Source organism: Lepus europaeus, chromosome 22 (genome assembly GCF_033115175.1).
Source record: "Lepus europaeus isolate LE1 chromosome 22, mLepTim1.pri, whole genome shotgun sequence".
Taxonomy (NCBI): domain Eukaryota; kingdom Metazoa; phylum Chordata; class Mammalia; order Lagomorpha; family Leporidae; genus Lepus; species Lepus europaeus.
In genome coordinates this window covers 40996380-41020622 of record NC_084848.1, presented here as the reverse complement: position 1 = coordinate 41020622, position 24243 = coordinate 40996380, and the positions used below count along the sequence as shown (strand labels likewise).

At 52.0% G+C, this 24243-nt stretch overlaps 1 protein-coding gene across 4 annotated transcripts in view; it reads right to left on the bottom strand.

Annotated features, from left to right (window-relative positions):
- Positions 1-24243, bottom strand: part of SYNE2 (spectrin repeat containing nuclear envelope protein 2) — a 373661-nt gene that overhangs the window by 11603 nt on the left and 337815 nt on the right. For 2 of the 4 annotated variants that reach the window (XM_062181714.1, XM_062181716.1), the window contains exons 100-107: positions 17141-17303; positions 9862-10049; positions 8962-9112; positions 8271-8453; positions 6835-6972; positions 2895-3089; positions 1141-1423; positions 573-641 (exon numbers count right to left, since the gene is read on the bottom strand). In XM_062181714.1, the coding sequence (XP_062037698.1) occupies positions 573-641; positions 1141-1423; positions 2895-3089; positions 6835-6972; positions 8271-8453; positions 8962-9112; positions 9862-10049; positions 17141-17303 (1370 nt within the window). The remainder of the gene's footprint in view (positions 1-572; positions 642-1140; positions 1424-2894; positions 3090-6834; positions 6973-8270; positions 8454-8961; positions 9113-9861; positions 10050-17140; positions 17304-24243) is intronic. The other 2 variants (XM_062181715.1, XM_062181717.1) reach the window with 2 other exon arrangements.

The following is a 24243-nucleotide window of genomic DNA, read 5'->3' as shown; positions in this document are numbered from 1 at the left end:
AAAGGGAGAGTGAATGTCAACAGGGGCTTGGGAAGCAAAGGGCCACTCGTGGCTCTCCCTACCACTGCGCTGGGGACGGGCCGGAGGAGAAAGAGCAGAGTTGTATGTCAAGGTAAGGACAATTTCTTTTTCTGTGCCAAAGGCTACGGTACCCCCACTCCTGCCCACCCACCTGCCTCCCGGGAGATCACCCAAAGCAAGGAACCCATTCCAAACCAAGCCACCATGAAGAAAGCTTGGCCATGCCAAAGGGCGTCCGTTAGATGGAGCAAAAAAAAAAAAAAAAATAAATAAATAAATAAAGAACCAAGAAAGGCACCATGGAAAATTCCTTCTGCACAGGCCTGAGGGCGGGGAGAGGGCCAGCGCTGGAGCACTGTGGCTCGGCAGGGTTGGCAGGGAACACGCGGGGATGGTGAGTACGGCAGTGTGAATACACCATGACACGAGGACCGAGGCGCATGGTGTCCACGGAAGGCAGAGGGCAGACAGGACACGGGAGCGAGGTTTAGGATGCAGTGTGCGCCACAGGATGCTGCCATGTTGAGACACATGCACGGGCAGGGGCCTACCAGAAGACGCTTGCAAAGTTTTTGTGGTCATTTTAAGATAGGCCTCAGGATTGTCGGGGATTTCTACATCTGAAAGAGAACAATGTCATTTTCCTCACTGGCGGTGCCGGTGAGATCCATGCCTAAGGTCAAGTTAACACATTGTCAGCTGGAAGGAGGAAACACCCCCTCTGGATCTTTCCGATTAGAAGACCTTTTGCAGAACCAAAAGCATTTTCTCCCCCAGCCACGTCCTGGCTGTTGGCAGTGGGGGGGGGGGGGGAGGGGCTGTATGCAGTTCAGGCTGTTGCTACTCTGCAGGGTTCACTGAGGAGCCCCCCAACAGCCAGGGCCATCAGTGAACACCCTTACACGTCCAGATGTGAATTCTGGTTGTTTCTCCTGTCCTTCCGCCTGCAGCAGGATTGAGCCAAAAGTCAAGAGGTGGGCAGGACAAACCCGGGACGCCCCAAAGGCTGGGTCAGCCGCGGTCTGGCCTCCTCGTCATTGAGACCTGGCTGGGTGGGCTGAGCGCCACTAACACAGCCACACGGGTCGACTGCAGGGGCTCTGGGAACCCGGCCGTTACCTGAGAGTGCACTGTAGTACGGACCTTCCTCGTCGTCTTCGTGAGAGGAGGAACCGCCCACATCACCCGTGTGGTCCCACTCGAGGGGGATGGAGTCCACGCTGACAGGGGTCTCGCAGCCAGACCGCTCGTGCCCCGGCGCCGGGGGCACCAGGTGACAGAGAGACTGGGGAGATGGGGGCTCCTCGCTCTCCCCCCTTTTCCGCCAAGAGTCGGAGGGCATTTCTCTGGGGTCTTCCATGTCTGTTTCATTCTCAGAGGTCTCCTTTTCATCTTCCAAGCCCTACACAGGAGGATCCAATGGTTAGAATGAGACCAAATCCAGGCTGCTGCCGATGGAAGCAGCGTTACCGTCTGTCTGTCCAAAGAACCGAGTTAGGGGCAGGTGCTTAGGGCAGTGGCTGAGTCACCACTCGTGATTGCCACTCCCATATCATAGGTCCTGGGTTCAGGTCCCGGCTCCTCTACTTCCAAACCAACTTCTAATGAGTACTGTGGAAGGCAACAGGTGATGGCTCCAGTGCTTGGTCCCTGGTAGAACAGACACAAATAACCCGGGCTCTTGGCTCTGGCCTGACCCAGCCCTAGCTGTTGCAAGCATTTGGGGAATGAATCAGAGGATGGAAGACCTCCGTCTGCCAATCAAAGAAAATGAAAATAACAATGGACGGTGGCCATTACTGCTTCTGGCACAAAAAGGCGACGGCCTAAATCCCACGTGAACTTTTCAGAAGGCCCTTCTGTCACGGGGAATGTCCGAGTTCCTTTTGAAAACGGGTGTATCTGACACTTCAAAGGAGAGAACAAAATAACCAAAAGGCACAAATATTCAATGCTTCTAGACACTAAGATACAGGAAAATGCAAACATGAGGGCAGCTTCAAAGTAGTCGTGGAAAATACAATTAAAAGATAAATTGAGTTTGGTCTGAAAGACTTTAAACCCACGCGTATGAGAGGACTTCCAAAAGTTCAGAGAAAATGCATATTATGAAAAAAACTGGGCAGATTTCAAAAATTCTTTTGCACCAAAATAATCTTTTCATTCTATTTTCCCATGGACCTTTTTTTCAAGATTTCTTTCTTTTATTTGAAAGGCAGAGTTACAGAGAGGCAGAGGCAGAGAGAGAGAGAGAGGTCTTCCATCCACTGGTTCACTCCCCAGGTGGCTGCAATGGCCAGAGCTGGGCTGATCCGAAGCCAGGAACCAGGAGCTTCTTCCAGGTCTCCCACACAGGTGCAGGGGCCCAAGGACTTAGGCCATCTTCTACTGTTTTCCCAGGCCATAGCAGAGAGCTGGATCGGAAGTGGAACAGCTGGGACTCTAACCAGCACCCATATGGGATGCCGGCACTGCAGGCAGCAGTTTTACCTGCTACGCCACAGTGCCGGCCTCTCCCATGGACATTCTGAAGTACCTCTTCTGTTCCCAAGTTACTAATGTCGTCACACCCAGAGCGGGATCAGTAAACTCTTGGGGTACTGCTATATGCCAGAAAGGCCCTGTACTGAGGAAAATACACTGACAGCAGTGAACGGGAGCAAGACCATCCTTTCTTCTGGGTACTGGGAATCTGTGGCTCTGTATTAGTAACAGTGGAAATAAAATTCTTTGATGTAGCATTTTTTTTTCTGAATTGAAAAATGAAACCACAGTTCACCATTAGAAGACAGGATTCCCAATTCTCTGAACACCCAGCCGGCTGTCAAACTCGGAGCAGCCGAGGAGCCGTGTGCGGGCAGCGTGGCGCTTACTGGAGCGCGGGAGGTGAGCCGCCGGTGGAATCGTGACACCCTGCCGAACACCTCCTGACAGTATCGGTGGAGCTCCTCCAGCTCGTCCTCAATCAACACAGCGTCCAGGGGCTCGCTCTTCTGAATCAGCTGCTCCCCAAACACGATGAGCTGATCGATCTTGTTGGTGTTTAGTGTGATCTCCTGCTGGAAGCCCTGTTTAAAAGATGAGACAGAAAGGACTCCTAGACAAAGTACCGACGAAAGACATTGAAAAGCACATGCAAAAAAAATGGAAAAACATCCTATGTGCGTGGACTGGAGACATCAGTGTTGTTAAAATGTCCGAACCACCCAGAGTGCTCCACGGAGTTCATGCACTGGAGTCAGAACACCAGTGGCATTTTCCAGAGAAATAGAAACAATCCTACAACTCACAGAAAACCACCGGAGTTCCCCAACAGCCACGGCAATTCTAAGCAGAAAGAGTGAAGCCAGAGGCATCACAACTCTTGACTTTAAAACGTCCTGTAAGGCAACTGGAAGTAAACCGCACAGGGGAACAGGATAGAGAACCCAGAAATAAGCCCTCATGTCTGCCGGCCAGCTGGTCTTTGACAAAGGCAGCAAGAACATGCATTGGAGAAAGGAAAGTCTCTACTAAATGTTGCTGGGAAAATTAGACATCGACATACAAGAGAAAGAAACTAGACCCCCCTCTCACCACATCCGAAAAGCAACTCAAAATGGATCAACGACTTACACGTAAGATCTGAAACTTTGGAATTACTGCAGGCAGACATATGGAAAATGCTTCAGGAAGTTGATCTGGACAGGAGTTTTTTGGACAGGACCCCCAAAGCATGAGTATCAAAAGCAAAAACTGGAAAAAGGGGATGACATTAAACTAGAAATAATTGAGGTGACTTACAAAATGAGAGGAAATATTTGAGAACTATTCATCCAACAAGGGACTGATTTCTAGAAGACGAGTATAAGGAACTCAACTCATTGGGTTTTTTTTTTTTTTTTTTTTTTTGACAGGCAGAGTGGACAGTAAGAGAGAGAGACAGAGAGAAAGGTCTTCCTTTTCCGTGGTTCACCCTCCAATGGCTGCTGCGGCTGGTGCACTGCGGCCGGTGCACCGCGCTAATCTGAAGCCAGGAACCAGGTGCTTCCTCCTGGTCTCCCATGTGGGTGCAGGGCCCAAGGACTTGGGCCATCCTCCACTGCCTTCCCGGGCCATAGCAGAGAGCTGGACTGGAAGAGGAGCAACCGGGACAGAATCTGGCGCCCCGACCGGGACTAGAACCCGGGGTGCCGGCACCGCAGGCAGAGGATTAGCCTATTGAGCCATGGCGCCGGTCAACTCACTGGTTTTTTAAAACCAGTCTGACTTTGAAATGAGTAAATGACCTGAATAACCATTTTTCAAAAGAAGATACACAAGGGGTCAAGAAGTACATGAGAAAAATGTTCTACATCTGTAGTTATCAGGGAAAACGGAAATCAAAACCACAATGAGGTGCCATCTTATCAAACTAAGAATGGCAACGACCAAGATGACAAGAAATAACAGGTGCTGGCGGGCATGCAGAGAAAGGGACTCTCCTACTGTTGCGGGAATGTCAATCAGGAGGCCACTATGCAAGACAACATGGAGGATCTTCAAACGCTAGGAACAGAACTCTCGTAGGATCCAGCTATCCCCTTCTAGGTTTATATCCAAAGACAGTAAGCATGTTGAAGAAACATCTGCACTTGGATTTGGAACAGCACTGTTCATTAAGCAGCTGAGTGCCCACTGATGGATGGATGGAGAAAATATGGGGCATAGACCCAATCAATTCTATTCATTCTGCAAAAAGTACGAAGTCTTATCATTTGAAGCCGCATGAATGGAGCTACTGGAAGGACGTTTTGTTAAATAAAATAAACCAAGCACAGAAAGACAGATACTGCAACGTTCGCACTTGCCCTGGGAGGATGAGTAACGGAAACAGGTGGTTAATGAGTACAGAGATGAGGCTAAGTAGGAGGGGAGGAGTAACTCCTAGTGCTGCACAGTACGGTAACTGTGGCTGACAGCAGTGAACGCAACATTTGACAGCAGCTAACAGGAAGGATTTTCAATGTTTCCATACAGAGAAATGACGTATGCCTGAGGTTCTAGATACACCAACTAGCTGACCGTTACATATTGGATATGTGGATTGAAAAGTCGCACTTCACCTAAAATGTACAATTGTGGTGTATCCACTAAGAATCGGTATTTTTTAAAAAGAGAAAGGATCTGAAACAACGTGTCCCTGAGCAGCCACTGGGTCTGTTTCTTAGAACAGGGCCATGAAAAACAAAAGCACCCGGATGCCACGTCATCATTTTGCTTCTTCACCTAGCACTTAGCTTCATCAGCTTCTAAGCAGGTGAAACACTGCAACGATCGATTGTACACACTTTTCCCTCCCTCCTTCCTGGTGCTGACCTTTCAAGTGAGAGTCTGACCTGGAAGAATGTTTACTGGTACTGGGCGTGAGGATGAGAACCTGCCTCACCGACACTTAGCGGAACCAAAGCTTGCACAATGAGCCACCGATGGGCATGTGTGTCTGCTGGCACAGCACGGGCGGCAGTGGCCACCGATGTCATTCTGTTAGGGATGGTAACTTTCCGTTTCTCAAACTTTCCCAAAGATCTAGCCACGTGGCGAGGTCTAGAGCGTGAACCCTTACACAGGTATCCGTCATGGGGAGAGGGTTCAGGGTTAGCGTCTCACTACGTTCTGCTGGGAACCAAAAGTGAGTTCTCCCCTTGGATGACAACGAATGGCACTCATAAGAAGGGACTTGACCCAGGGACTAAGGAACAGTGTCCGTGATCATGATAACAGAGTAGTGCGAGGCTGGGGCACAGCCTGGTGGCTCTGAGAATTCTGGAGTTTGCTCTGAGTGACCAGGTCAAGTTTTGACCTGGCAGTTCTTCTCTGCGAAGGGGTATTCTTTTTATTTTATATATCGAGCTGCTTCACGCTTTTTTAAAAAAAGATTTATTTATTTATTTGAAAGAGTTACACAGAGAGAGGAGAGGCAGAGAGAGAGAAAGGTCTTCCATCCGCTGGTTCACTCCCCCATTGGCTGCACGAAGCCAGGAGCCAGGAGCTTCTTCTGGGTCTCCCACATGGGTCCAGGGGCCCAAGGACTTGGGCCCTCTTCTACTGCTTTCCCAGGCCATAGCAGAGAGCTGGATTGGAAGAGGAGCAGCCGGGACTAGAACCGGTGCCCATATGGGATGCCGGTGCTTCAGGCCAGGGCACTAACCCACTTCGCCACAGTGCTGGCCCCTCCTTCATTGCTTTCAAAGGCATGTGTGAGAATGTGTCCATTGGTTGGTTCACTCCTTGGGGCTGGGCCAGGCTAAAGCTGGAAGCCAGGAACTCAATCCTGGGTCTCCCACATGGATGCCTTGAGCCCATCACCTGCTGTCTCCCAGAGCGCACATTAGCTGGAAGCTAGAATCAAGAGGGCAGCTGGGATTCTGATATGGGATATGGGTACTCCAAGCACTGTCTTTCCCATTGCCCCAAACACCCACCCCTCTCAGTGTACTCTTTTAAGAGAAGCTAAAGGGGGTTGGCGCTGTGGCATAGTGGGTAAAGCCACCACCTGCAGTGCTGGCATCCCATAAGGGCGCTGGTTTGAGTCTTGGCTGCTCCACTTCCAATCCAGCTCTCTGCTGTGGCCTGGGAAAGCAGTAGAAGATGGCCCAAGTTCTTGGGCCCCTGCTCCTGCTCCAGGCTCCTGGCTTCAGATCAGTGCAGCTCCAGCCATTGCGGCCAACTGGGGAGTGAACCAGCAGATGGAAGACCTCTCTCTTTCTCTCTCTGTGTAACTCTGCCTTTCAAATAAAATAAATAAATCTTTAAAAATTAAAAAAATCAAAGGAGCTAAGGACGCGGCCTTACGTTCAGCTGGCGCATCTTGTCGTCCGCATCGCTCTCGGAGAAGTGCTCCACGTTGGTCAGCTGCAGGTCCATCTCTGTCAGCCACACCAGAATGCTCTCCCTGGTCCCCTCGAATTCTTCCCTCTGGTTCGTGAAATGCTGCAAACAGGAAAGAGGATCACACGGTTGCTGTGAGTGCAGAACAAGAGCTCGGGCAGACGGCAGCGTCCCCCTCTGTGGGGAAGCTACAGTGTCTCAGAGAGAAACCTGCCTGCGGGGCCCCAGGAAGGCCCAGACGTGCTGCACCCAGGAGCCTGGTCCTGGCTGTGTGATAGACAGGGCCCCCGGCCTCCCTGGGCCTCGGCTTCTGCACCAGCAAACGGAGCAGTGTGGACTTTGACCTCCGTGATCTGTCAAAGCGCTGGGAATTCTGGAATTTGTTATCTAAGTCAGAGCTTTTTTCCATCCTTTGGGGAACCAGGCCAGACCCTCTGCCCGGTTCTATCTGTGCGCCCCCTGCAGAAGGACTTATAGTAGCTTCAGGCTGGAAAGCGCTCATCTCGGGGTTGAGTGGCCTGGGGCTCCCTTGGCCTTCACAGATGCAACTGTGTTGCTCCAGGGAGGGGACCTACGGCCTTTGATGAGGACTCTCCGGTTCCACAGGAAGGGCAGCTGACTCTGAGAAATGTGGCAGTCAGGGCCAAGCAGTGTTAGCTCAGGAGCTTTCAAATCAGCAGGAGATAACAGGAATACAAGGCGACAGCCTGGGTGGCTAGACAAGCCAGCCAACGTCTTCCCTCGGTGTTACGAGGTTAAAGGCCCAGGTTCTCCTGCCTAGAACGGCTTCAAGAACATTCTGCCCCGAGAGCAGGAGCAGGGCTCTAAATCACATCCTGTGGTTCCTGCCTACTTCTGGTATCTGGACTCACAAAGCCAACACAGCCCATCTTCTGAATTAAAGGGGACAGAGAGGTGAAGATGTACATTCTGAGTCCAACCCCTCACTCGGGGGCTCGTTGGTGGGCTCTGAAGCTCAGGAGAGCCACCCAGCAGGGGCTCAGGTGTCCCGTCCTCTGCCCATGGAGCTCAGAGCAGGAACCAGCAGGGCGCACCTAAGCAGGTGGCCAGGCAGAGCGAGGCTTTTGCTGGGGGCCCCTGTGTCACCTCCCCTAGGCCCAGAGAAGCAGCGCCCAGGCTGTGGCTGGTCCCCTTGCTCAGGTGCACGGGGTTACAGCCGCATAGACAGGTGCGGCTTTTCAGTAACACAAGTCACACCAACAGGCCCTGCCCACGAAGCCTCACACGCCGATCCCTCTCTGGAAGATGGAATGCCGGCAGCTCGGGCTGCTCTGTGTTGTAGCCATGTCCAGAGAGCTCAGGCCTGCCACTTGCACATCACGTATCTCTCCTCCCCGAACATCCAGGAACCACCACCCCAGGGCGGGGGAGCAGGGTACCCGGAGGCGCCGCAGGATGGCCGTGACCCGCCGCTGGAGGTTGTCCCAGCGCTGGTTGCCCTCGTGCACCATCTGCTTCAGTTTGCTGGCCGCGTCCGTGCGGTTCTCACGCGCCAGGCGCCGGTACTGCTTGTTGATGAGTTCCAGCTGCGTGAGCCTCTCGTGGATCTGCCGCTGAAAAGCCTGTGCCGCACAGAGCAAGGGTCACTGCCATGCCCCCCAGCCACCTGCTGCATGAGCAACAGAGAGGAGAGAGGGCCAGCTTCCCTGCCCGTGCCCCCATCAGAGAACCTGGGTTCAAGTCCTGATTCCGCTGCCAACTCCAGCTTCCTGCTAAAGCGCACCCTGGCGGGCAGCAGGTGACGGCTCAAGCGCTTGGGTCCCTGCCACCCACATAGGAGACCCGGAAGGAGTTCCTGGCTCCTGGTTTTGACCTGGCCCCATCCTGGCTATTGGAGGCATTCGGAAAGTGAACCTGCAGATGGAAGATTGCCCCTGTCTCTTTCTCTCTGCCTTGCAAATGCAAAGAAATCAGTAAAATAATGCACAGGCTCTTAAGTTCACTCAAACTGCCTTAGCAGCAGGTGGTGGGCCGTGGACTGTGGCCCCCACCCGGAAGTCGTCACAGCCACTCGCGAGCCACTGCGGGCCCGGTTATTAGCAAGTGGGCTGGGCTGGGCCAGGTACTTACCTCGAACCTCTTCAGCTCTTCTTTGGCGTTTGTGTACAACACCTCGGAGGAGTTGGGGCAGGCCGCCGTCCTCTCGGCCGACTGCAGCCAGTCCTCGAAGCGGGAATAGTCGTCTAAGAACTTCTGCCACAGGCGCCACGTCTCCTCGATTCTGGCAGAAGGAGAGCAGCAGCCTAACTCCTGGCTCTGTGGTTTCCCTGTTATCCCCGACCGGTCCCATCTCCTCGCTCCCCCTCTTACTGGTGTGCACTGCTTAGAGATCCTTTTATTCTTCGCGGAACACAACACGGCCAGGGACATTCCTTCCCGGTGTACCTACCTTCCCTCCTCTGGGAGCACCCGCCCCGCAGCTACAAAACCGCACACACGGGCGTTCCTGAGCGCTCCGTCTCTGACGGCCCCCTGCCCCATCACCTTACAGATCCTACACAGCAGTGCGGCCGCCAGCCCATGTGCCAGCCTGAGGCTCTGCCGAGAAGCCCTGCTCATTCCTACTGGGCTTTCTCGGCCAGTACCTGGAGAACCCAAGTATTGTCACCAAGGCCAGAGGGTGCACCAGGTTTGGCGGATCATAATTAAACCATCGAGGGGCAGGTGCGGGCCTTTGGGCTGGCGGTGAGAGTGCCAGTTATGATGCCCGTATCCACATTGGAGCACCTGGGTTTGATTCCTGGCTCCGACTCCTAACTTCAGCTTACTGCTAATACAGGTGACTGGGTTCCTGCCACCCACGTAGGACACCTGGATTGAGTTTCCAGCTCCTGGCTTTGGTCCAGCCCTGCCCTGGCCCTTGCAGGCATGTAGGGAGTGAACCAGCAGATAGAACCACCCGTGTCTCTCCCTTGCCTTTCAAGTAAAACCAAAGCTTTGCAAGAGCTCCCGGGGGCTGCGAGTTCTTACTTCATGCGCCGCTCCATGGACATGGCGCAGATGTTCCTCCAGCGCCTGTCCAGGCTCCTGGTGGTCTGCTGAATGGAGTCACACTCGGTCTCGTTTGCGCATGCGTCCGAGTCGTGCAGGAGGACATCGCAGATGTTAAACACGGACTCCACCCCCGCGCTGTGCTGCTCAATATCTCGCTGCAGATCCTGTGGTGCCAACAGAGCCCTTGAGGTGGTGGGCGGTGCAGGCGGGGCCCGCCCCCTCCCTCCTCCTCTCCCCTCCCCTGAGCAGGTCTCTACCCGGGCTGCAATGACACAGACTGAGTCCATGCTGCCACCCGACACAAAACTGCAACCCTCTCAACACTTGGGACCCAACTCTGGAGGACAGGGGCACCGCTGACCACGGGGTATGCGTGGGAACTATTCCACCCCGCCCACCCCAAGGCCACCACTTGTGACCTCAGGTCTTCCTAGAAACGGGATTGGGTCTTTCCAGCAGGAACCAAGCGGATGCCGTGGAAGCCTTTAACCTCACATGGTTCACAGTGCTTCTTGCCTCTACGAAGACCTTAGCGTGTGCAGCTGCGCAAGCGTCCACAGCCTCATCACACAAGGTGCCGGGGTGCAAGGGAGGAAACCTAGGGTGGGGTGCTCGCCTCCCCAGGGATGGGCTTCAGCAGAGGCTGTGGCCTGGGGAGAGGTAGGGCTTCGGGAACCTTGTCCTATGACGGTAATTCAATCCCCCAATCTGGGAACAAGATCATTTATGAAGAGAAAATACAGGGTTGTAGGGGGAAAAAAAGGAAAGCCTCTTTCAATGATTCACATGGCTTTTTCAGTTATTACAAGAAAGCATTTCCCCATAGCAGGGGAGAGAGATGAGAGTTGGTTTTGCAGTTCCGGTCGGGTCAGCTTCCGCTGATATCCAAATTCTGTGCTAAGTGACATGCGGTCACATCGTCACCTTATGTCCAGAGTACTTTGTGGAACAGCAAAGACAGTGCAGTTCTAGAGTCGCTGAGAGTAGACCGACTTACAAAACTCGTGCTGTTTTAAACAAGCCACGGAAGTCCCCGAGACCCAACTACGCTCAGCTGACAATGGTTACTTCAGGGGACAGTGGTTGCCGCCGACGCATAGCGCACCTGGGGAACCTTTGTTCTGCCAAGGGCCATTTGGATATTTAGGACATCACCTGCGGGCCAAAGAGATCACCTTAAAAATTAGCCTGCCGTAGATGTTCTGATTTTTGAGTTTCGCCTGTGGTTGCCTTGGCAGGGCCAAGGCAGTAATGTTGTGGGCAGATGGTCCCTGCCCCGATCCACGGAAAGACAGCCAAGGGTCACTCCAGGTCCCTGGGCATTTGCAGTTTTGCAGGCCACTGTTCTAGTCCTCACGAGAGGACTGTCACTTCCTTCCTTCTGATAAATGCACAGTTTGGATCCGTGCGTGCTCGAGTGGATATGAGGGAATGGAATGCTCACTCTCCAACCGGATTTTAAGTCCAGCAGCGAATAGCACAGATCGGAGCGGAAACGAGCTCCAGACGTTACGCTCAGAAACGTGTTTTCCACTCGGTCCCTTGCATCCCGCGAGAAGAGACAGGCTCAGACAAGGAAGCCTGAAATGCCACAAGGGCGGGGGTCACCCCACAGCCACTACGCGGAGCAGCCTTTAACACTTTTATGTTTAACAGAATTTCTGTTTTAAGAATTTAAGAACTGGGGCTGATGCTGTGGCGTAGCAGATAAAGCCACCACCTGCGATGCCGGCATCCCATATGGGCACCAGTTCGAGTCCCAGCTGCTTCTCTTCTGATCCAGCTCCCTGCTAGTGCGCCTGGGAGGGCAACACAGGATGGCCCATGAGGGAGATCCAGGGAAGGCTCCTGGCTCCAGATCAGCCCAGCTCTGGATGCTGTGGCCATCTGGGGAGTGGGCCAGTGGTTTGAGGATCTCTCTCTTCCTCTCTCTGTATCCTTGCCTTTCAAATAGATAAATATTTTTTTATTTTAAATATTTATCTATTTGAAAGTTAGAGTTACACAGAGAGAGAAGGAGAGGTAGAGGTAGAGGTAGAGGTAGAGGTAGAGAGAGAGAGAGAGAGAGAGAGAGAGAGATCTTCCGTCTGCTTCACTCCACAATTGGCCCAACGGCCAGAGCTGCGTGGATCCGAAGCCAGAAGCTTCTTCCAGGTCTCCCACACGGGTGCAGGAGCCCAAGGACTTGGGCCATCTTCTACTGCTTTCCCAGGCCAGCAGAGAGCTGGATCGGAAGTGAGGCAGCCGGGACTAGAATCAGCGCCTATATGGGATGCTGGCATTGCAGACAGAGGCTTTAACCCACTACGCCACAGCACTGGCCCCTAGATAAACCTTTAAAACAAATGAACAAACAAAAAAAGTGGAGCAGCTGGGACACAAACCAGCACCCATATGGGATGCTGGCGCTGCAGGCAGAGGCTTTATCCACTATGCTACAGTACTGGCCCCAATAAATAAATCTTAAAAAAATAGGCACACCCTACAATAATTCATAAAGGACCAATAATATGTTAGTTAAACAAAAAAAGTCCAAACATTTTCAAAATTTCCAAAAGAACCTTCTAACACATCACGAGCAGTCTACTGATAATGCAGTATGAAGTAGTTACTTTGCGTAATACAAAGTAGATAGCAGACTGGATTTTAAAATGCAAACTACTGAGGCGGGCGTTGTGGTGCCGTGGATCAAGCCACCCGTCAGGCACCTGTGACTCAAATGGGCATCCTGGATGCTCCTCCAATCCAGCTCCCTGCTTATGCACCTGGGAAGGCAGGGTAGGATGGCCTAAGTGCTTGGTCCTTGCCATCAACATGGGGGACCTGGATAAAGTTCCTGGCTTGGGCCTGGCCTAGCCTTCGCCATTGTGGGAATTTAAGAGTGAACCAGTAGATGGAAGATCGCTCTCCCTGTCACTCTGCCTTTCAAATAAAAAAAAATTTTAAAAATACAAACTGCTTATTTAACTACTAGACAACTAATATTTTCCAAACTGTAATAACCCTACCACTAGTACCAAGTGTGGCACGAATTTGTGCAGTTAGACTTTAGGAACTGTCCAAGCCCAGAGCAACGGATTTCAGAAACAGCTTCGAACAGTGTAAAAGACTTTTGCCTAGGGTTCTGGGCAGAGTTTCTCTGATTTTTCTGCCCCTGAACAGGTGAGGAGGCAGAACTGGAGATGAGACCGCAGCCAGGGAGCGTTAGAACAGAAAAGCATCAGAAAAACAAGATAAGGGGGGAAAGCAGGCAGGCTGGACCCCTGGGGTCGCTCCAGAATGTCTCCGTGGGCGGGGCCTGGGTGGTAAGCAAGCTGTGCGGGGTGGTGGTGGGGGTGGTTTAGGGGACTTGGGGTGAGGCTGAATGGAGGAGCGGGGTAGGGCAAATGGGGACGTACAGAATCGGAGAGTAATTGGTACCCATCAGGGAACCAAGAAAACTAACAAAAAACAATCAAATAAATCAAGAGAGCAGATGCTGAAGGCTTAAGGAAAGAGAGTCATGGCTTAAGACAGGCGTCTCCCAAGGCAGCAACCACACAACAGAGCTGCCTCATACCCAAAGGGCTTCAACACAGGCAGGAGGGGAAACAGCCTCTATAGGGCCTCTAACAGCCGCCCTGAGCAAGGTCCCCAGGGCAAGCAGGACCCAGGGACACCAAGGCTCTTAGCCACTTTTAGGGGCTGAGGGCTTCTGCAGTAGGCACTGCTAGGTGGCCCCAAGTATTTAGGTCTTCAAGCAATTTAAGTAGGGAGGGAAACATTTTTAAAAATGGTCCATACATAATGATGCTGTGGGACACACTCCTGTTTTCAGTGTTTTGGATGGTGCGGGTTTAGTACGAGAGGCAGAGAGAGCCCAAGAGACAGAGAGAGCTCCCAGCCACTGGTTTACTTCCTGATGCCTGCAACAGCCAGGGCTGAGCCAGGCCAAAGCGGGGAGCCAGGAACTTGACCCAGGTCTCCAACGTGACCAGGCAGGAGCTCATGGACTTGAGCCATCACTGCTGCCTCCCAGGGTCTGCACGAGAAGCTGGCGTCAGGAACCAGAGGCGGGTGCTGACCCGAGGTACTCCAAATTGAAGACTGGTGTCTTAACTGCCTTATTCTTTTCAGCAAAAATACTAACAGAAGGGGGACTGGCTCTATGGCATAGCAGGTAAAGCTACCGCCTACAGTGCCGGCATCCCATATGGGCACAAGTTCGAGTGCCGGATGCTCCACTTCTGGTCTAGCTCTCTGCTGTGGCCTGGGAAAGCAGTGGAAGATGGCCCAAGTCCTTGGGCCCCTGCCCCCGCATGGGAGACCTGGAGGAAGCTCCTGGCTTCAGATTGGTGCAGCTCCGGCCGTCGCAGCCAATTGGGGAGTGAACCATCGGATGGAAGACCTCTCTCTCTCTCTCTCTCTCTCTCTCTCTGCGTAACTCTGATTTTCAAATAAATAAATAAATCTTTCAAAAAAAAAAAAGAAAAGAAACCTAATACACCATCTGACGTTTTTACCGCACAGGTCGTCTTGAATACCAGCTCCACCATCTGTGTGCAACCACAGGTAAGAACTCCAGGATGGTGACTATGGATTCTACAAGCAATCAGACTGAAATTCTGTCCTATTTCAGTATGAGGGGAAAAAATAAGGCCAAGAGAAAGGCACTTGCTCCAAACTGCCCACTTTGGGGACTCAGTTCCCTGTCACTTCAGATTTACAAAAGTTAGGCCGGCGCCGTGGCTTAACAGGCTAATCCTCCACCTTGCGGCGCTGGCACACCAGGCTCTAGTCCCAGTTGGGGCGCCGGATTCTATTCCGGTTGCCCCTCTTCCAGGCCAGCTCTCTGCTATGGCCCGGGAGGGCAGTGGAGGATGGCCCAAGTGCTTGGGTCCTGCACCTGCATGGGAGACCAGGAGAAGCACCTGGCTCCTGGCTTCGGATCAGCGCGATGTGCCGGCTGCAGCGGCCATTGGAGGGTGAACCAACGGCAAAAGGAAGACCTTTCTCTCTGTCTCTCTCTCTCTCCCTATCCACTCTGCCTGTCAAAATAAATAAATAAATAAATAAATAAATAAATAAATAAAATTAAAAAAAAAAGATTTACAAAAGTTAACACATATTTGTCAATCACTTTTGAGGAGGAACGAATACCAACTTCCACACTATTGATCTGACAAAACTCACCAGCCAGGGTAGTTATTTGCAAGGTCTTAGCTACTGAGCCTGTTCAGTGAACTTCGCGCTGGGGGATCAATCATGACCCACGACTTCACCGAGATGGGTCCTGCAGTCTCGGTCTTGTCCGTGAAGCCCCTGGACCCTTACATCAAGACTCCTTTTTGCCTGTGATGGAAGCAGTCTCTGCAGCTGGCACTGCACCCCCTGGAGAAGCCACCTCCTGCTGGAACCCTGTCTTGAGTCCCCTTCCCAAAGACGCCCCATTGCAGCATGAAGCAGCCAGAGCGATCATCGCCCAGGTCCCCCTAACAGATGTTAGGGTTTCACCTTCAGGAGGTGGGAATGTGAGGAGTCAGATGGGTTAATATAGTCAGGGGACCCCAGTAGAATTTGGGGTATAAAATATTTGCATTATCTTTAGCAAGAACAAACAGGCCACCCTCCTTCCTCCAAATTTACCATGAGAATAGCAAGGGAGCTCTCTCTGAGCTCACAGCTTATTGTGAAAACAAGTTACCTGTCCCACCCTTAGCAGGCCAGGCAGGAGGGAGGAGTGTAAATGAGGTCTTTTGGTGCTTTTTGTCCCTGCCTGGTAACTGAAAGCCAATCCATTGTCAAGTTCCTTCGAAACTGCACTTAAAAAGCCCATGGCCCACAGGCCCTTTGGGTTTATTCTCTTGGAAGGCCCCCTCCATGCTGCTCTGGCTGGAGGCCTTTGACTCTAATCAATACTCTTAAAAAAAAAAAAAGATTCTTTTTGTCCACAAAGCAAAGACAGAATGTAGACACACTGACACTTCTGAGGCTAAGTGAAAAAACAAAACAAAGCAGCGGCCTTGCTCAATCCTGCTAGCTTGCAAGCAGCACACGGGCCTCATTCTAACAGTACAACTGTGACAGCGCTCACAGAGAAGAGTACTACAAAACACTTAGCTGTCCTTAATATCAGACTCTGGGCATGAGTGGCTCTTAATACCATTCAAAGGCTAGACTTGAACTCAAGGGAATTTATCATCAATGGGTCACCTTCTGCCCTTGAATCCAGCTTAAAAAAAAAAAAAAGTTTCATCCAAATGTTGACTCCAAGCACCTCTGACTTTAGGATGAAGATGGAGGTTTAAGGGGAAGAAAAGAACATGAGTCTCAGAATCACTCGGCTTAGGTAGAAACAGAGCCACGGGCTTAGGACAACAGAGGTGAACGGAAGCTATGCAAAGAGTAAAGCCAAATGCACCTGTCGTAAAATAAAGACAAAACTGGGCATGGCATATGAGCGCGAGCATGTGACTGTGCACCCTGGGAAGGCAGGAAAGTGGACTCAAGAGACCAGGGACATCCAAGGGCACCGGTGAGGTCAGCGCAGTGACAAACGCAGGTTGAACTCAGTGGCTGTTGAAATGCAGAATTGCCTTGGCTGGCCCAGAGCATGGCTAGCCCATGACTAACACCAGCCTTGAAGCCCAGCTTCCTAAGTGACTGGCCCAGGCACGTTCCTCCGTATGCCTTTTGTTTTAATTTTTTATTTTTGAAATTCTATCAGATCTATGGAATAAGGTCGCACGAAAACCTCCTTCGGTTAGGAAAGTTATTTTCCTTTTGACTCATTGCCTCCCCCAAAAGGTATTAATGAAATATGATGAAGATCAAAGCGAGGGGAGGGGGAGGAAGGAAGGAGGGAGAGATGGAGCGAGGAGGGAGGGAGGGGATTAACAAACCTGTTGAACATCAAGGTTAAGTTCTGCCTCATCAACTTTATTCAAGGTACTTCCCAAAGAGCTATGTGACCGCAAGGTGATTTCCAAAAGTTTGTGGAATTTGGAACTGAAAGATAAGTGTATCTCAATATAAAAAGCTTTTGCAACCCAGGAAAAGTCTGCATTTTTCATGAACTTTGGGAAGACCAGGCATTCTGAGAAGTGGGCACAGAGATGGATAAGACCCACCTAGAAAACATGGCGGGACAGTTGGTCTTCCAGGAAAAACCAAGCATGGAATACAAACAGGCAGGAGGACAGAGCAGACGGGGAAGGTGGGAGCGGGCAGACGTCACTGATGTCTAGACGCTCTCGCCGCTCGCCACCGGCCTCACCTGCTGCTCCGCGAGCCGCTTCTGGATTTCTTGATCATCGCACACGTCATATACAACGGGCTTGGAGAGCTCGGACTCGATTCGAGCCAGCCAGGTGCGAAGGTTGCTCATGTTTTTGTCCAACTGCTGAATAAAAGCAAACGTCTCCTTCAGCTTCTTCACCCTAAATGTATTTGCAGGGAGGGAAGAAAAAAAAAAAAAGATGGGAAAACAAGACTCCAAAATTAAGAGTAAGAAGAATGGGCCAGCAGGGCGCTGGAGGCTAAAAGGACCCCGCGTTGCACCAATTTCATAGCAGAACAACGTTCATGTGACCAGACACAGTCTTCATGGAACGCAAGGAGACTTGAGAAAGTTTACGGGAAAACGACTTTAGCCGGTGAGTTCAGGGCCGTGGCCGCTTTAGCATTTAAGACGCCCGCGTCCCATCCTACAGTATCTGGGCTCGGTTCCCAGCCTGAGCTTCTGTCTCCAGACCCTAGGACCCTGGGAGGCAGCAGCGATGAGTGGTCCAAGTGACTGGGTTCTTGCCACCCACGTGGGGGACCTGGATTGAGTTCCTGGCTCCTGGCTTCCGCCGTGGTCCAGCCCCGGCCACTGAGAGCGTTTGGGGAATGAACAGTGAAACTCTCCTCTGTTTCTCTCTTTCAGGTACATCAATAAAAGGTAAGTTTATTTTGGTGTGGGAAATTTAGAAACCCATGTACGTGTATGTATACCTGTATTTGTACGTATTAGTCTTCTGTCATAATACCCGTTCTCTACACTGTCTGAAGACCCTGTGTATGCGTGGATTTCACAGCCATTCAGGCGCCAGTAAAGAGGTCCACATCCCATCTTGGAGGGCTTAGGTTTGCAGTCAGCACTGCTCCTGATGCCAGCTTCCTGCTGGGGTGCACCCCAGGAAGTGCCGGGATCGCTCACATAGCTGGGTGCCTGCCATTCCCATGGGAGAGACCTGGACTGAATTCCTGTTCCCAGGCACTTGGGGAGTGAACCAGTGAATGGGAAATCTATCTTCCTGCCTCTCAAATGAATTTTTTAAAACACAATTATACCAAAATAAGTACCTTTAAATTCCATTTTCCAGAAACTTAAAAATATTTATTTATTGGAGAGGCAGAGACAAAGAGAGAGACAGTGTGTGTGTGTGTGTTGGGGGGGGTGCATGTTCCTATCTGCTGGTTCATTCCCCAAAGGCCAGGGTAAGGCCAGGGCGGAGGCCGGAGCCAGGAACTCAATCCCCCGTAGTTGGGAGGAACCCACTTACTCAAGCCATCACTGCCGCCTCCCAGGGCCTGTGTGCACAGCCGGCTGAAGCCGGGAGCTGGAGCTGGAGCTGGAGCTGGCTGCCCAAGCCAGGCACTCTGGGCATCCTAACCTGCATCTTATCCACCAGCCCAAACGCCTGCCCCTGCCCCAGGAGGCACTGGCAGGAAATGCTTTGCTAAGCCACTTTCACGAGAGTCCCCAGGCAGAGCGAGGGAGGGCTTATCCCGGTGATCTGGGGTGCTTTTATTTAATCTCGGAGACTGAACGTGAGGGTGACAGTGGCAGGTTCTCACTGAGCAATGCTCGTGTTGAAAGACGCTGCCAGAACTGCATCTCAGGACAAGCCGGGGCAATGAACTCCTGCCCACCTTGGGCTCTGCAGCCCCAGCGTACATTCCGGAAGGTGTGAGCCGTGCGCCTAACCTCTGCACAGTCCTCCCCCCGCCCTGACACTCAGTGTCACCTCTGACCTGTGCAGCGCCTCCAGTGTACAGTGGCTCCTCTCGCCTGTGGAGCCTCTGCCCACAGCCCCTGCCCAACGTGCTCCCGCAGCCCTGGGGCCCTGCTGCACAGCACCCTTTGGGCTGCAAATGCACCCACCAGGACTTGGGCTCGTTTACTCCCTCTGCATGCGCCACGTCTCCCACGCTGCCTGGCGGGCAGGAGGTGTTGACGAATGTTTGTTGAATGACTGAATGTGGATAAGCACATCCCCTCCGGGCTATGATTTAGGCACAGCTGTGTTCGGATCTTGCAATCCCAGGGCCTGACTTCCAGTTCCAAGCTCTACTACCAGGAAAACCTTTTTACACTAGCACTGTTATCTCTGGTAGGTCCTTGAGGTCTTCAAGCTTTAGGGAGGTGGCAGTGTAGAGCCCTGGAGCCCTGGAAGGGAACAGGCCTGGGTCCAAGTCCCATTCCCCCGAGCATGAGCTGTGCACCCCTGCACGGCGTGTCCTCCACCTCCCTGCTCGCTCATTAGCTATACAGTTACGCAGCCTGCTCTGGTGTGTGACAATGCTTGTGATGCCACCGGCACACGGCACACACTCAGTGACTCGAGCTCGCCTTGTGCCAACCGGGGTTCCACCATGTGGCCATGAGGCCCTGTTTCCGTGGCACTGGATCTCACCGTTAATGTGTTCTTCCAACGAGGCAGCAGCCTTGGAAGCTACAGTCGCCTGGTGGGCACGGACCCTGTTGTCAGGCTTGGCTCTGGGTCCTGCCGGGGCTCCGTCTCCCTGTGTTAGCAGGGCAGGACCCTACCTTTCCTGGGGTGGCTGAGAAGACCACGGGAGATGCCAGCCCCAACAGGAACTCGGCACAAGGGCTCATGGAGGCAAATGCTGGTTACCATGGTTACGATGGACTTCCTGGAGGTATGGTTTCCAAACCACATTCCCACTACAGACGCTCTGAGGCGAAGATGATTTATTTAAAAGGAAGTAACAGAATCCAGGGCTAGGCCTGGAGACAGCTGTAACCTAGAGCCCTCCTTCATCCCCAAGGCTCCAAAGGCACACCCTCCTCACCCCCATTATCTTGCTACTCAGACTGTCCAGCGACCAGAAAGAACATTCCAGGAAACTGCCAGGGCAGCCAGGATCCCAGGAACCATGGAACCAGCAGTGTCGTGTGCAGTGGGTGACACGCTGGTCAAGGAGGGCTTCGGTGACCTCCTCCCAGCTCTGCTACGCACCCCCACCCCCACCATCCAACACCTGGCCCCATGTGCTGGGCTGCCCCAGGGCTGTGGCATCCAGCATGGACCACAGACGCCAAACCAGTGGGGGGTGTGAAGAAACTCCGGGCTGCTGCTCCTGTCCTGAAACTCAGAAACCCTAAGCGCTCTGGAATCGCAGGCGACACCACGAGTGGAAGATTCTATACCCTAGCCTCTCCCGTGATGGGTTGGAGAAGATGTGGCTGCTCTAATGCACAATTACCTGCAGGCCGTGTGGCCAAAGCGTGCATGAAACATAAATGAATGTCGTGTTTAGACCTGGTTCCCAAGGATCTTATTACATATATGTGAATGAACCAGGACCTGGGGGGTGGGAAGGAAACCCCAAATCTGAAACACTCGGCTCTCAAGCATTTTGGAGAAGGGACACTCAGCCCGAAATAGATTTTCCACTGTTAACGCATTCTTTGTGAGTTCCTGCGTGGGCACGCTTTATAACTCATAAATGTTATCACGAAAATAGAACAGCTACACAGCACACTGACAGCCACGCTGCCAGGCCTGCCGGGCTTCCACGTGAGCAACTCATTTAAGCCGGCAATAACGCGATGGGGTGGGTACTGTTATTATTCTCAATTGACAGATATGGAAATCAAGTCATGATCGCCCCCAACCCAATTCACACGGCCATGAAGTAGCTGAGGCGCGATTTCACCCTGGGCAGCCTGGTCCAGGGCTTTGTCCTTGTGGTCCAGACTCAGGGAGGCAGCAGGTGGTGGCCCAAGTACTGGGGTCCCTGCCACCATAGGAGAGACACAGATTGACTCCTGGCTTTGGCCCGGTCCAGCCTCGGCTGTTGCAGGCATTTGGGGGATGAAATTATAGTGGATGGAAGATATTCTCTCTCTCTAATCTCTCTCTCTCTCTCTCTCTATTCTCTCTCTCTCTCTATTCTCTCTCTCTGCCTATCAAAGAATAAAATAATAAAAGACTGTTTAACTCTTTGCTCTGTCTTGGGTCCTGTGTACACAGACACTGAGGATTCACAGATAACTGGCAGGCAGCTCTTACCCTCCAAGAGCTCCTGTGATCTAATTAAAAGCATCTTGTCCCCTGATTTACATGAAATAATTATACATTTTAATGGAGTACACTGCAACACTGCTACACGCACACACAGTGTACTTGGCACTGGCACTTGCTCGGAGTTTGGAGCCTGTCAGCTCCTCTCCTGCAGGTCTCCCCGAGATGTGAGACATTTGCATGAATCCGTGCATCACTAGACCTTGTTACATCCACCTGCTGCCTCCTGGGACCCAGCATCCAACCTCCTTCTCTCCCCCTTTCTCAGCCTTGAGTAGTCACCATTCTAAATTCTCACCAACTTTTTTTTTAAACTTCCGTGTATGAGAGAGAATATGCAGCATTTATCACGACCTAATTCAGATACAATGAAATTTCTCCATAAACATCTACTGGATGTACACTCAAACCTTTTCAGTTGCCTTTCTTTAAGATTTATTTATTTGGAAGGCAGAGGCAGAGGCAGAGGCAGAGGCAGAGAGAGAGAGAGAGAGAGAGAGAGAGAGAGATCTTCCATCTGCTGGTTCACTCCCCAAATGGCTGCAACGGCCAGGGCTGTGCATTAACAGGGAGCTGGAAGGGAAGTGGAACAGCTGGGACTCGAACCGCACCCACATGGGATGCTGGCGCTGTGGGCAGTGGCTTTACCCGCTAGGCCACAGTGCTGGCCCCTCAGCTGTCTTCTTCAAAACAGAGATGGCCATGGCATATTTTGGAAATTAGAGGTGAAAACCAGAGCGCACTGCAGTCTTTTTGCTACAAAACAATGTGCTGTCCGTACTCCTACGTCCCGGATCCCAAGGTCAAGACGGACAAGCAAACGGGCACACACGTCAGATGCAAACTAAAGGGGGAGGGTGGGACTGGCACTGTGCAAGGAGAGCGCTGGCTCGAGTCCCGGCTGCTCCACTTCCCATCCGGCTCCCTGGTAATGCTCCTGAGAAGCCAGTGGAAGATGGCTCTCAAGTCCTTGTGGCCCTGTGACCCACGTGGGAGATCCGGAGGGAGTTCCTGGCTCCTGACTTTGACCTGGCCTAGACCTGGCTGTTGTGGCCATTCAGGGAGCAAACCAGAGATGGGAGATTTCTTTTTCTCTCCCAAGAGGAAGGGAAGGGAGGAGAGAAAGAAAAGACGGTCGCCACGAAGCTACACAACACTCACCCAATCAGCAAGCGGCCTGATGCTACGTCCCTAGGCATAACACCCCCAAATGCATGGGCACCTACGTATGGCTCCTCAGATAATAATATTGCCACGGATTCCAGGAATCAGCGGGTGTACCGCTGAGCTTGTCACGTTCTGTTCTGCCCAGTCCAGGTAGCACCTTTCCCAAGTAGGAAGTGTGTCTCATTCGCCAACCTGGACACTGATCGACACGTTAGGCCTTGTTAATATCACCCGTTGGACAAAAGCGAAATTTTGATATCAGGAAACAAGGAAACCTATTCAGGAACTAGACCGTGGGCCCAGGGAAGCAACCACGATGCTGCATGACATCAACCACCTAGGCATTTGTTTACGTGGCTCCCTCCCCCACACTTGCCCACGTTTTGGCCCAGGTGCTCGCTCTCAGCTAACACATCTCACACAGACAGGGCTACCTTCAAAAAGTTCATGGAAAAATGGAATGAAGACACATTTTGGTGGGGGAGAAATCCATGCATAATATTTTCATTTTGCCATTAACCTTCACTTTCCTGTAAACTTTTTGAAGATCCATCATATATTGCCATAAATAACATTTCTCCAGGAAACAAAAGTAGGATTTCAGGGTGAAATTCCAGCTCTGAGGATCAGGATGCACGAGCATTGTCCCAGGAAACCAAACAAAATAAAAATCACGCCTAGACAGAGCTATAAATTATGGGCAGAGATACAGAAAGGATTCAAGGTGCGTAAACTTGTTCTTTAATCTTCGCTAGCAATGAATCAAAATAGAACTGTGACAATGAAGCCTGCTTTCCTTCCAAATGAACAAAATCAAGCCTGGGTAGCATCATTCTATCCGCGAGCCCACATCCTTCAGTGTAAGAAGCAGGCTTGAAATACCACATTCACAAATACTGATAATTCACCTCTCAGGCCTCCCCCTACGTGCAAAAAAAAAAAAAATTAAAGAAAGAAAAGAAAAAGGATCTACAGCTAAATTATGAGAGCTCTGGATCAGCCCCAAGTTACTCCAGAAAATTCCCATGCCAGTATGCACAGCGTAACTACAAAATTGCTTGGGGAAATTGACAAGGTCAAAGTATCTGCATTCAAGCAAAAATAAGCAAATACTCAAATCCCCCCACCGGGTAGCTGTCAGTTGCTCACCAATCCTGTACAGCTGTGCCTTTTTCAATGCACTGAATATCTTTACAGAAAAACAATCTAGAACTGCGAGATCTTAAAACCCTGAGCAGGAGGCACCGACATGACAACACACACCGGAGCTAACTGGTGGCCACGGCGACACTTCCATCTTCTATACAGCCTAAGCGCTTCTCTGCGCTGCTTGTCAGGGGCAGGCTGCACACAGCACGCGTATGCTGTGGCCGGGAGAGAGCCCATCCCCCGATGGCAGAGCGTGAGCGCGTGTGCACACACACACACACACACCCTGCACAGCCCACCATCGCTCCATTATAACCAAAGCCAGACAGCCCAGAGAGCAAGCCACCGCGAGACAGCAGCGGCCGCTGCACCAGAGCCCGTGACCGACATGGCACTTACTGTTGATGAGAAAAAAATCATTCCTTCTGTTTGAGCGAAAGCTCCTGGCTGCACCTCCACCTCCCGGGCCCCGGCGGCCCCTCCCCCTGCCCCGGAGCCCTCAGCGTTCACTGGTTCAGCATCTTGCCCAGAGGCGGTGCAGCACTCCCCGAGGCTCCTGGCGAGCACCGGCCGGTTCGCACGCACAGGGCGATGCCAGTGGGAAGGAAGACGCGTCCTCCCCTACAAACTGCAATTTTTAATCTCCGTTCTCACCCTTCGCGTACACAGTCATCTCCAGCTCTTGCCACACACACACACACACACACACACGGGTCTTTGTTCTGCCGCTACAGGATTGCAATGCTGG